Genomic DNA, 13,581 nt, shown 5'->3' on the forward strand with positions numbered 1-13,581 from the left:
AAAAACATTTCGAAGCACATCAACAACCTAAAATATAAGACACAAACAATAAAATACTTAGAAAGAAACATAGGTATAAATTGTCATGTCCTTGGGCTTAACAATGCAGTTTTAGATGTGACACAAAAATCATAAGCACAAAAGAGAATAAATTGAAAAATTAAATGTAATTGAATTTAAACACCTTTATGTATCAAAGCTCATTATTAAGTGACAGCCCACAAAATGAAGGAAAATATTAGCAAATATTTTATCTAATAAATATTTACTATCCCAAATATATGGAGAACTACTAAACTCAACAACAAAATGACAACCCAATTATAAAATGGGCAAAGTACACAACTTCATACTGGCAAAAGATGGAAAGCTTTTCATGTAAGGTCAGGAGCAATCAAGGATGTTAGTTCTTATTACTTCTATTCAAACTGGTGTGAAAAGTTCTAGACAGAGCTATAGCTGTGGTAATCAAAATTGAATGGTGCTTACATAAAGATAGATATATAAACAGAATAGAGAGCCCAGAAATGAACCCTTTTACAATATGATTAAATGACCTTCAGTGAGGGTACCAAGACCACTCCATGGGGGATATGATAGTCTTTACAACATATGATGCTGGAAAAAACTATTTATCAACATGCAAAAGAAACTTTGCCTTAAAACATATGTAAAAATTTACTCAAAATGGATTAAAGATCTAAATATAAGACCCCAAACTATAAAAGTAGGAGAAAATGTGGAGGAAAAACCTTGACATGAATTTTGGCAATGATTTTCTTGGATGTGACACAAAACACACAGACAATAGAAGTTAAAGGAGACAAATGGGATTACATCAAACTTAGAAACTTTTGCGTAGCAAAAAAAAAAAAGGAAAAGAAAAGCAGGATGCATCACAATGCCTAATCTGAAATTATACTACAGAGCTTTAGTAACAAAAACAGCATGGTATTGGTATCAAAATAGACATGAAGACCAAGGAAACAGAATCAAAGACACAGAGGAAAATCCACATACCAACATCCATCTGATATTTGACAAAGGTACCAAAAATATATCTTGGAGAAAAGCCAGGCTTTTTTAACAAATGGTGCTGGGAAAATTGGATAGCTAAATGCAGAAAAATGAAACTAGATCCCTATCTCTCACCCTGCACAAAACTCAAATCAAAATGGATCAAAGACTTAGGAAGTAGACCAGAAACTTTACACATTGCTAGAAGAAAACACAGGGTCAGTAGTCCTTCATATATGGCACCAAATTCCTTAACAAGACCCTCAAAGTGCAAGAAGTAAAACCAAGAATCGATAAGTGGAATGCCTTCAATGTAAAAAACTTCTTCAGAATGAAGGAAACTATTAAGAGCAATGAAGAGAGAGCCTACAGAATGGGACAAAGTCTTGACCAGCTATTTTTCTAATAGAAGATTAATAATCAGAATATACAAAAAAATTCAAAAAACTTAATACCCAAAAGCAAACACCTCAAAAAATAAATGGGCAAAAGAACCAAACAGAAAAAATGGCCAACAAATATATGATAAAATGTTCGACATCTGTAGCAATCAGGGAAAAATGCAAATGAAAACTACACTAAGGACTGGGGCTGTAGTTCAGTGGTAGAGTGCTTGTCTATAATGTGTGAGGCACTGGGTTCAATTATCAGCATCTCACATTAATAAATAAAAATAAAATAAATTTATTTATTTTACATCATAACCATTTCATACATTTATATATGATATATATTTATATATAAATATATACTTATATATAAGTATATTTACATATACTAATATATTTATATATAAATATATAATTATAAATTCATGCATAAATATTTTATATATTTACATATACCATGATTTTATATTTAATATAAATGTAAATTTGATACTTATATTTAAATGCAATATAAATATAATTTACATTTATATACATTTAATTTACATTTTATATATACATATGCATTTATAAATATATAATATACCTTATGTATTTATAAATATAAAAATATTTTTATATAATTATATTTATTAAAATACTTAATACATAAACGTATTTACATAAATATATATCTATGTATCATATATATTTATATATTATTATATAAAATANTATATATATACAAACACACACACATAACCAATAAGTACATGAAAAGATGCTCACCATCATTAGTAATTAGAGAAATGAAAATAAAAACACATTGAAACACTACTTCAAACCTACAGAGATGACTATAACCAAAAATTTGGAAAATAGTAAGTATTGACTAGGATGTGAAGGGAATTGGGATTTTCTTTTTTTTTCCATGTGCTATCTCTCTGACCTATCTCCTTTCACTTCATTAAAGATTTTCAATGAAATTGGTAAACACTATACATTTGTGGAAAGAGAACTAAATTGAGTATCCACAGGGGATTGACTCCAGGTCTTCTTTTCATACATCATTGGTGGAAACATAAAATCATGCATCTTCTATGGGAAAACAATGCAACCATTCCTCTCAGAAATTTTTAGGTAGAGCCAAGGTTATTCTAAAATTTATATTAAAAGGCACAGGCCCTCAGATAGCTAAAACAATATTCAAATGTGAGAGTAAAATTGGGTGAATTACTCTGATAGTAATGCCTGAAAGATACATAAGTACACTGAAAATATATATAAGCAGATATTTATAGCAGCTTTATTTATAATAGCCAAATATTAAATGCAATCCAGGTGTCCTTCAATGGATCAATAGTGAAACAAATCATGCTACATAAATACCATGAATCCCACTTAGCAATAAAAAGTAAACCCAAACTTGATACACACAACAACTTGTATGAATCTCTAGGGTGTTGAGTGAAAAGCTACTTATAACTATCTATTCCTCAGTATTTATCCAAAAGAACTAAAACAGCATACTGTAGTGATATAGCCACTTCAATGTTTATAGCAGCAAAACTCAAAATAGCCAAATTATGGAATCAACCCAGATGCCTGTCAATAGATGAATGGATCAAGAAAATATGGTATATACACATAATGGATATTTACTCAGGCATAAAGAAGAATGAAATTATGTTATTTCCTCACAAGTGGATAGAAAAGGAGAAAATTATGCTAAGTGAAATAAGCCAAAGTCAAGAGTCAACTAGTTTCTCTCATATATGGAAGCTAGAGCAAAATAAGGAAAAGAAGGCAGTGGGGGAAAGGATTAGATATCAAAAAGATACAGGGAAGTCTATTGGAATGGAAGAGGAAAAGCAAAGGGAAGAAGGATGAGAAAGGGGAAGAAACATGGAATGATTTAACAAAATTCTGTTATATATGTATATAAATTTACCAAAGAAAATTTCATGTTTATGGATATGTAGAAAGTACCAGTCAAAAACAAAGAAGATAAAATAAGGTCAGTTGAGTAGCGGAGGGAGAAAAGGGGAGGAAAAGGTGGAATGAAATCCTTGTATGTATAATTGTGTCAAAAAGAACCCAAATACTGTGTATAATTATAATTCTCTAATTAAAAAAAAACTAATAACAAAACATTTGAAATTTATTTATGATGGTTACATTTATATATTTTAAAATAATAGAAATGGAGAATAAATTAGACATTTCCAGAGATTAGGGACCAAAGTGGGAATAGTAGGAAGGAAGTGGATGTGGCTATTAAATGTAGTATGATATATCCTTATTGGGATAGAACTAATCTGTATATTGTCTTAGGTTTCACACATAAAGAAACTATGCATGATAAAATATGTAGGAATAAATAAGTATGTGCACACATTCATACCCACAAATAAGTACAAGTTAATCTAGGAAGATCTGAATAAAATGTGTGGATTATATCTAAGCCAATATCAAACTTATAGTATCATACTGTAGCACTGCAAGAGTGGTAAAGTGTCATGGGATTCCTATTAGTTTTACAATCTCACTTGCATCTACAATTATCTCAAAAACACACTGCAATCTTGCAAATTATTTTTTCAAGAATAATATCTTATTCTGTCAACTGTAGTATTACAACAGCTTATTTATTGATGGCTAATCAACCCTGCATAAGGTCTCTGATAATGAACAGCTATAGGCCACTGGCTCAAACTGATATTCCTGTTTTTCAGAGTCTCTGATCAATCTGGGACACCAACACATTTGAAAGGAGCCATCAGGCCTCCTGTGAACTCCTGGACACCATCAATATTCAAGAAGTCTGCATGACCAACCATCTCATGAGTGTGGTAGACTAGACAGATACAAGCTTGAAATACTTGAAGTAGCTGTTTTCCCTGAGAAACAATGACATGGAGGATAGGATACCTTGATTCAGAGCCCTAAGAAGGCTATAACCATATTCTCTGAGGCCCAAAACATAAGTAGAAGATAAAATTAGACCTCTGGGATAAATTGTAGATGAAGATCTGAGATTAACAGAAAGAAGGACTAATTAAATTAGTTGCCCAGCAAGGAATGATATGTGCTGCTTCTTGTAGACAGCGTCAAGTCAAAGCCATCAAATATCTCAGAAATGTAGAACTTTGCTTTCAATGTGCAGATTCTAAAACTGAATAAGCATGGGAAACAGAGCAACTAGAGCTTTATCCCATGAAATCTCTGGGCCCCTTTTATTATCTAGGTGTGCTGGGTTCATTGTCTCTGTTCAGAAAAGAATTGAAGAACAGGACACAGAGATAACAAGAAGAAGTAGGTTTATTGCAAAGGTGATAGAGATACAGAGAATAGACTTCTATGAAGAGAAGGGGCCCCAGAATTGGGAATCTGATAGGGAGTTTTGGCCTGTTGCTTTTTAAGATCTCTGGAATTTCCTCCTTTCCTTATCTCCTCCTCTGTCAACTTTCTCCTCACTATTATTGATTGGTGCCCCCTCTATCCATGCATCTGTTTTAGTTTTTCTATTGGATTCCCCACTTAGGAGCACGAGTATGGAAGTGTCTGACTGGGTCCCCCACTTGTGTCTATGAGCACTTTCGTCAAGCAGAAAGTTGACCTCATCAGAAGACTCTTTCCATTATCCTTTGTTCTGGCTCTGCCTGTAACCACCTCTCTTGCCATAGTATCCTGATTGCTTAAGCCCCTCTACATCTCCTACACCCTCGGTAGATTTTATTTTTTCTTGACTGGAATTTTCCTTGGTGATTAATTATAAAGGGAAATAGAAATACTTATTTATTGATGGATAATCAACCTTGCATAAGGTCTCTGACAATGAACAGCTATAGGCCACTGGCTCAAACTGATATTCCTGTTTCATGTCTTGGGGTCAGTGCTCTGCATAGAGTGCAATCTATTTTCAGGAAAATTCATGTTATAATTGTTTTTGATGGGATGTAGAAACACAGAACCCTGAAATACCTCTGAACTCCTTTGGGAGATTGACATGAATACAAAATAACCATAGGCATCCAGGGTACCTTTTAGTTATGGCATTTTTTGCATATGTGAAATAAAATTTTTTCCATGCCCATTTTTCCTATATTGTTTTGTTTGTATTAGAAATTGAACTGTGGCATGCTTTACCACTGAGTACTTCCCCAGTCCTTTTTAATTTTTTTTTTTTTTTATTTTGAGACAGTCTTGCTAAATTGCCTAGTCTGGCCTGGAACTTGCTATTATCCTGCCTCAACCTCCCAAATTACAGGGATTACATCTCAAGTAAAGGCCATCCTGTGAGGTTAAACATTCTAATCAATTCCTTTGCCATAGAGGGGTGAGAAAATGGAAGTGAGGATGGACCCAATGACAGCTACAGAAAAATTCAGATTCAAGAACCAAAAGCATATAGCTAATTTGAAAGTCATTGGCCAAGCCAATAGCCTTGATGTCCTTCCAACACTTGTACAATATAGATTCCAACAATTAGCCCCAACACTTTTTAATGTCTATTCAGGATGTGATCAATGCCTTTATCCAGAAGCCATAAGTCCCCAAACTAGTATACCCAAGAGGAAAAGCCTTCCACCAGTTTCCCCACTTGCAACACAGGAATTCCATCTTCTCTCATTTAAACATACCTTTACTCCTTTTTAATGAGATACTTTACTCTTTACAGTACTTTAATAAAAACACAGGTGAAACTTTTTGTACACATATAGAATTACACCTGATAGAATATTAACTCTTAGTAACTGTGCTTTTAGGTTAAGACCCATAAATAAGCAATCTTAAACCTCTTTTTTTAAAATTGCCAATTTATAAAAACACATTTAATAGACCCAAGTATATGTTACCTTATGGAATTCAAGAAGTCAAGAGTACTTGAATTTATATTTAATTGATGTTTTAGAATGTTAACTTTGCAAATTAATCAGATGTCTCCTCTAACACACACATTTAAGAAAATTAATCCCATTTATGTTAAAACTATTTTACCCATTTCTAATTTAGGTTACCCATGAAAACCAAAGTATCAAAAAAGTATAGTTAACACTTTAAGTCAGTTATTCCTGCCAAAGAAAAACCACTTTAAACATTTTATAGAAACTGACACAGTAATTGGCTGGCTGTAACAGTGGTCTACCTCATGCTTTGAATATAGCTATTGCTGCTCTGCCACTGAGTTGGGGTTTTTTGTTTATTTGTTTTTTTACTGGGGATTGAAGCCAGGGGCACTTAACCAGTGAGCCACAACCCCAGCCCTTCTTTTATATTTTATTTAGAGACAGGGTCTCACTGAGTTGCTTAGGGGCCTCACTAAATTGCTGAAGCTGGCTTTGAACTTACAATCCTCTTCTTCAGTCTCTTGAGCTGCTGCAGCAAAGCTGAGACTTATTTTTAAATGGACATGGTTTTCTTTTCCTCTTCTTCACATACTCCTTCCTAACCTGGGGGCAGGGAACAGGAACACCTTTTCCTCATGCTAGGCTGAATTATCTGTCTCTGAGTACACACTCACCAAGCAATTATAATTTAAGGGATAGTGCCAGATGATCTAAGAAATATCCATTTCCCAAATTAACAAGGGAATCACAGTCCCCTCACAGGGAACACCTGTAAGGAAGCCTTTTAATAGCTTCTTTAAAAATCATTTGTTGTCCCTGATTGGCAGAATCACAGCCTCTGGGACAGGATCTCCTGTACCCCTCTCCCACCAGCAAAGCAAAAAAACCCCTTTTCCTCTATCTCAAATGCATGTCCCTGCCATTGAATTGGTATCGGGGCAAAATCCAAACTTTCAGTAACCCGGTCACCTAGAAAAACATGGGGTCAGTAATTTCAAATGCATCTTTATACTTACCAATTTAAATTGACCCCTTTTTTTAAAGTTTTTTTCTTTTTTTTATGGAACATTTCATGAATTGTGGGTCATCCTTGTGCAGAGGCTATGCTAAACTTCTCTGTATCATTCTAATTTTAGTATATGTGCTGCCAAATCAAGCACTTTGTTGAAGTTTTATTTAAGTCACATGAACTGAAAGGCATTTAGATCCATTCATTAAATTTATGAGTACTCTTATCTATAAGCCAATTTTGATACCATGTACATGACATAGACACAAACACATATATAGACATGACACAAACACATATATAGACACAGATTAAAATAGAGCTTTGTCGGTTGCTGTGGTACACATCTGTTATCCTAGAGTCTCAGGAGGCTGAGGCAGGAGGACGTGAGTCCAAACCAGCCTCAGCAAGTTAGCAAGTCCCTAAGCAACTTAGCAAGACCCTGTTTCAAAATAAAATATATTAAAAAGGGCTGGGGATGTGGCTCAGTGGTTAAGCACCCCTGGCTTCAATCCCCAGTATATAAAAAATAAAAATAAAATAGAGCCTGTCACATATTTTCACAGTATGACCCAGATATGAAAAGGGCTCAAAGGCAAAAAAAAAAGATTTGTACATATGGGTACTGTTCATTGTTCTTCCCTGTCCATAGGCCTAAAATTTTTATTCCCCATTTTTTTCTTGTATGTTCATATAATTAAAATGTATCGTTTGTACTCAACCTACCTGTCCCCACTTTATTGGAAGTTTCTTGTATATTCTGGACCCCTATATGCTCAATTTCACTAGCTGTTTCTTATATACCCCCCACCCCATTTTCTTGGGTGTGATCTTGTGTTTCTGAATACAGTCTCAACTGCCTCTTTTTAGTGTTTTTTGCACTCAAGTCTTAGTCACACTCATATAATTTCTGGGATGTCCTGACAACCAAGGGAGTTCTTCTCTTCCAAGTTCGAGTATAGATTTTCCTACCTTGTTCCATGCCCAATGTTACCGAATCAATGCAGTAATTGACTGGGTCCTCTCCCTGAACTGCCTATCCACATCTGATCCACTTCAGATTTTGGGTGCTTTGTGGGCCTCAGGGTGGCCTCTGTTCTGAGGCAACCGCAACGAAACAGTGGGATTCTTTTCCTCTGAGGAGGAGAATTCCCCACAACCCCTAGGCAATATATGGAGCTTCATGGCAGCTGCCAAAATTGTTAGAAATACTGAGGTGCTGCAAAAAATAAAACCCTGTTCAAAAGTGTGTAGGCAAGGCAAACTTTTACTTCTGCCAGAAAGTCTTGCAACTGGAACCTGATTAGCAAGTGCATCTGACCAGGCAGTCCTCCCATTGATATCACTAAGGTAGCACAGTCCTTCACCCCTGTTGGAGGAGTTTGGGGCTATAATCTACGCAATTGGCTAATTTTTAAATTGAGGCTGGCAAAGGGATGGGCTATAATTAAAATGGCTAAATTGGGATACAATTAAGTCTACCTAATATATTCTGAAAATGGACCCCCGGACTTTGTAAAAAATTCTTACATCAGTATGGAAGCTTCCACTACATGCTGTCCTTCTCACTCCAGGGAACTGGGGAAGAATGGAGGGCAGTATGTTACTAGGCCCTAAAGAAGGGAAAAAGGATATGCAAAGAGATTAACTTTGGAGAAAAAGTTAAAGAGGCTCAGCACAGAGGATGGTGTGCTAGGTGAGGCTGGCCTTCTCAGGCCTCTTGTTGAAAAGCTGGGAACTCCCATAGCTCATAGAACTCACCTCTGTGCCCATATGAGTGGTGCAGGAGAGTATGTGAGGACATGTTGTGAACAGAAGCCCCAACCTTCCCAAGCACCTGTCTATCTGTCAGTTCTTCCAGGATTTCCCTGTGGCTGGCCACCCCCTCTAGCTGGGATCACTCCCAGAAAGGCACTGGTAAGATAACACGTCCTTAGGAGGCGGGGTGGAGGGTAACCTAAAATTAGCCCCTTGAAGCAAGTCAGCCTTGGGACCAACTACTAACCTTTCTGCCAGGGTGTTAACAGTGGAAACAGAGGGCCCCTTCTGCTCTAGCCCAGGGCAGTAGGGGCTCCCCATGCAGGGTCCACCAGGGCCCAAGTGTATCGAAGAGGCACAGAGGAAGCAACACAGTTCAGTGTGGCCTCAGGCTGAAGTCTTGTGAGTACCCACAGCCTAAAACCCATGTCTGTAAGCCTGCCATTTCTAGAGTCTTGGACCTGGGAGTGCTTAGGAGGTCTGTAGGCAAAAGCCTTCATAAGGGAGGAAGAATACCATGACAGCTTTCTGCCTTGTCTGTCCCAAGAAGGTGTGTCTGCTCAGGCTCTTGTGTCTACATGGACCTACTTTCATATGGGCATTTGCTGTTACATACTACAGAGATGGTGAAGGCTTTTGTCCTTGTATGGTGTTTGCAAGTCTGTATGTATGTGGGTCTGTGCAGTTTAGTGGGCTTAAAGGCATAAGGACAGAGCTTATCAGGGTGGGTGGAGGAAGGTAAAACTTAAAAATAGTCTACTAATGCTTGGAGAAGTGTGCTAGGTCCTATAGAAATAAAACTCTCTCCTGTAAGAGTTTTTACATGGATTCACAGATCCTGAGAGGGCCTTAGATAAAATACAAAGGGTTCAGAGACTTGAAAGGGCAAACAATTACCTTTTGCCTCCTAACACAGTAACCTCTAACTGAAATTTACCATTTCTTTCAAGGACAAATACAGGCAGTAAATGGCTGTAGTATTATCGGTTCCTGTAACTTGGTCACCAGAAGAAATCACAGACATTTTATATCATATTACAGTGTGGCAGAGATCTAGAAATGTCATTTACGCACTTTGCCGCTTAGAAATTATTAGATCTCATTATTTAATGTGTTAATAAATAACATCTATTACTATGTCATGCAGTTTTTAAAATATTTTATGGCAGCATTTTAATGCATTTGATTTCCTTTAACCCTATATATTTTATTTTTATTCACAAAAAAACATAGTTAAAGGAGTCAATAGACTTCACCTGGGCCAATTTAACAAAAAAGGTTCAAAACTCCTGCACTTTTGGGTTTAGCAAGGGACTCCTTGTATACAGTATGCACATTATAACTCTTTGATTAATAAACCAGAACAGGGTGAGGTCAGGCAATATTAGCTGGATTTCTTGTCTACATCTAATGCAGATAGTTATGCAAGTGCCATTATAAAGGCAGCTAGCTTGATTTCCCTCTAGGAGTTCATTATATGTGCTCTGCTGTGGACTCATGTTACATTCTAGGTGAATGCATCATCATTTCTTCCACTGTACCCTGCTCTTTTCATCTCCCCAGACCCAAATCCCTAAAATAAAATAATAAAAAGGGATTCCCGACTGGTTATCAGAAGAAACAATTCATAAAGGAAACTTCCAGTACCAAAGTATCTGGAATTCAACATGACACTCAAAATCTGAGGATACTTGGAACTGCAATACAACTTTGCTTGAAGAAGGGGGAGGAGTCTTATTTGCATTTCATATTGCAATATAAAGAACAGGTTGGGAAGCAGGAAGACCTGAATTATATTTCTGGTTCTGGTATCGCCTTAATATAAGTTACCCAGGAAATCTCTTTCCTTCTCCAGCCATAGTTTCTAACCACTCACAAAACAGGGATAATGTTACCTACCCCACCCCATAAAATAGCTTTGAACAGCACAAGATTATAGGTGTGTTCTGGATTTTTTTTTAATGAGACAACAGTAACAGCTGTGTGACCTTGTGAATGTCCCTGCTCCCTTCTGAACCTTGATTTTTCCATCTCTCAATTGAAGAAATAAAATTAAATTGCCTACAAGGTCTATTACAACTCTGAGGAATAGCCATAGAAACTGAAGACCTAAGTAAAAATCATCATCATAGTAAAAACAGTGATTGAGAACTATGTTCAGATACTATTCTAAGCAATTATTTTGTATTAACTCATTCAATTCTAACAACACTTCAAAAAGGTACTGTTATCCTCCCTTTAGAGATGAAGAAATGGGAACATCTAGAGTAAATGATCTGCCCTAGGTCACACAGTTACTAAGTGGTAGAGCTGTGATAGAAGCAGGAAAGCAGAGGTTTCCACTATCCCATATGGTTCCCCATGTACCCTGGGAACAAAACAGACCTATACAGCAATTACAATACAATACAATGACTGATATAGTGCTATAAGAACACACTCAGTAGGAAGTAACTCAGCAGAAGAAAATGTATGTGGCAGAAAGAAGCACATTGTATATGGAGAACCATATTTTTCTTCCCTTATCACTGGATTCCAGATTATAAATAGAAGAGTAGTAAGAAGTGAGGCTGAAGAGTTTGGCCGAGATCTATGTGTGGCCAAATCTTTTGGGCTATGCCCTAAAAAAGTGGGCATCATTAAGGGATTTAAAACAGAGGATTGGTACAGGCCAGATTTGCATTTTTAAATTATCGTGTTAGCCACAATGTTGAGAAAAATATCAAAAAATAGAAACTACCTAGAAGACTACAGTAACTATTGTGACAAAAGATGGTAGGGGCCTAGATAAAGCCTCCCACTGAAGATGGATATGAGATGGATGGATAGAGGTCTATAGGAGGTAAAATCCAAAAGACTTAATGGGATTGAATGTGAGTGGGACAAAGAGGTAAGAAAACTTGGATGGGTTTTGGGGTTATAGATTTTGTTGATTGGGTACATGGAAGGAACTGACATGTGGATTAAGTTTGGTGGGGTGGTGGTGGTGGTGGTATACTTCTGAATTTGAAGTGCCTGTAGAAATTCTGTGGATTCATTCCTGGAGATGAAGAGAGAGTTTCAGGGTGGGAGTGGGGAGTGGCTTGGAGTGATAAGTTTAAATCATCATTGTAAAGATAAGCACTAAAGCTCTGGGGACTGGAAATCAGGTGATGGAAGGCAGAATGAGAGGGTGCTAGCCAGAAAAACGTGGGTTGAGTTGGTGGGAAGAAGTGGTCAGTAGAACAGAAGTCCCAGAAAATTTCAGAAAGATCTGAGAAACATGCATTGAATTTAGCCATACTGATGGCCTTTTAAATAGTTTTCTCCATATGTGATCAATGTAGGTAGAGCCAGACTGCAGAGAATAGAGAAGTGAATAGGGAGTAGGAAAGTAGTCAGTAAATAACTGGATGCTAGTTATCCGTAAAGAAGGGAGAAATGTAGAGAAAGGTAGCTACAGAAGTCAAAGATCTATAGAAGTTTTGGAGGTTTGTTTCCTAAGATAGATGAGGGGGAGAAGTCAGAGAAAGGAGATTGAAGGTGCAGAGAAAAGAAGGTCACTTTTGAAGATCTAATATACGGGCAGTTCTCTTTATTCTAAAAGCTCCAGGAAGCATGTACTATTGTTACTATCCTATAGATAAGGAAAATTATACACAAAGAAGCGAAGAGACTTGCCAAAGTTTACACATTAGGAACCAGGGATACTAAGCTACAAGCCTAATTCCACCTGAACTCCACAGAGAATGAATAATCAGACTATATATGGAGTTGATACAGCCAGGTGGGGAGGGGCCTAAAGTTGAGAGTGACCCCACCCACCCACCTCACAATTTTCTTTCTATGAGGTGGGTACTTGAGGTCCCCAGTTAACAAAGAGGGGTGGAGTGGACAGTGAATAAAAGGAGATGTGAGGCCCTGAGACCCCGGCTGCAGGGTATGGGAGAGTAGGGAGATTTGAGCTCTGAAAAATCTACCAGCTCACCCTGATGACATTACAAACTGAGGTGAGTAAACATGAATTTGTAGAATTAGGAATAGGACTGGTAAATCAGGGGTTAAAATGAGTCCGTCATTGGGTCATGAGTGAACTTGGGGGCCTGAGGACTATAAGGGGAGAAGAGTTGAGGGTTGTGTCAAGGCTCTAGGCTAGATTTGGCAGAAAGGATAGGTAAAGGCTTTAGTCAGAAAGATGGAGATGCAGTGTGTTCTGAGGAAGTGTTGGCAATCAAAGGGACTCCTTGATTGCAGTGGTTCTGGGAAATAAACTAGATGTATCAGAGAGAATCTGATCTGGAAACTTCAACTGCCATCTCTTTCCTTTATTTTACTTGAAGTGTGTTTATTGTAACGCCACCCCTTCATTTAATCGGTAAATATCATTCGACCTTCATTTTCTGGGCATCTCTACTTGGGAAGCATGGGACCTGAGTCTGAGAGGAAGTTACAGAAATCTTGGGAGAGGGAGATTTGGTCAGATATGAGTAGTTGTGAAGAAAGTGAACTTCGTCTAAAAGGTCAAAAGGCGGAGCTGAGGGTCTGCTTCACAAGACTGATGTTAGAATGCTCAGGAATGACACAGCAAAGCACTGCTGTA

General features: G+C 37.0%; 1 protein-coding gene, 1 long non-coding RNA gene and 1 other non-coding gene across 10 annotated transcripts in view; 1 reads left to right on the top strand and 2 right to left on the bottom strand.

The window, feature by feature from the left end:
- Mtmr8 (myotubularin related protein 8) overlaps nt 1–13,581 on the top strand; it is a 128,570-nt gene that overhangs the window by 112,925 nt on the left and 2,064 nt on the right. The window contains exon 14 of one of the 7 annotated variants that reach the window (XM_048797242.1): nt 4,121–7,893. The exons of 5 other annotated variants lie outside the window; for them this stretch is intronic. In XM_048797242.1, the coding sequence (XP_048653199.1) occupies nt 4,121–4,129 (9 nt within the window). In that variant the 3' untranslated portion in view covers nt 4,130–7,893. Of the gene's footprint in view, nt 1–4,120; nt 9,405–13,581 lie in introns of those variants that run through there. One more of the 7 variants, XM_015501672.2, reaches the window with a different exon arrangement.
- The window catches only part of LOC125614440, a 123,952-nt gene that overhangs the window by 96,820 nt on the left and 13,551 nt on the right, over nt 1–13,581 (bottom strand). The window lies entirely within an intron of this gene.
- LOC125614457 lies at nt 7,290–7,395 on the bottom strand. Its single transcript, XR_007345045.1, has one exon. It is a non-coding gene; the product is annotated as a U6 spliceosomal RNA (small nuclear RNA).

Source organism: Marmota marmota, unplaced genomic scaffold, assembly GCF_001458135.2.
Source record: "Marmota marmota marmota unplaced genomic scaffold, marMar, whole genome shotgun sequence".
NCBI lineage: Eukaryota > Metazoa > Chordata > Mammalia > Rodentia > Sciuridae > Marmota > Marmota marmota.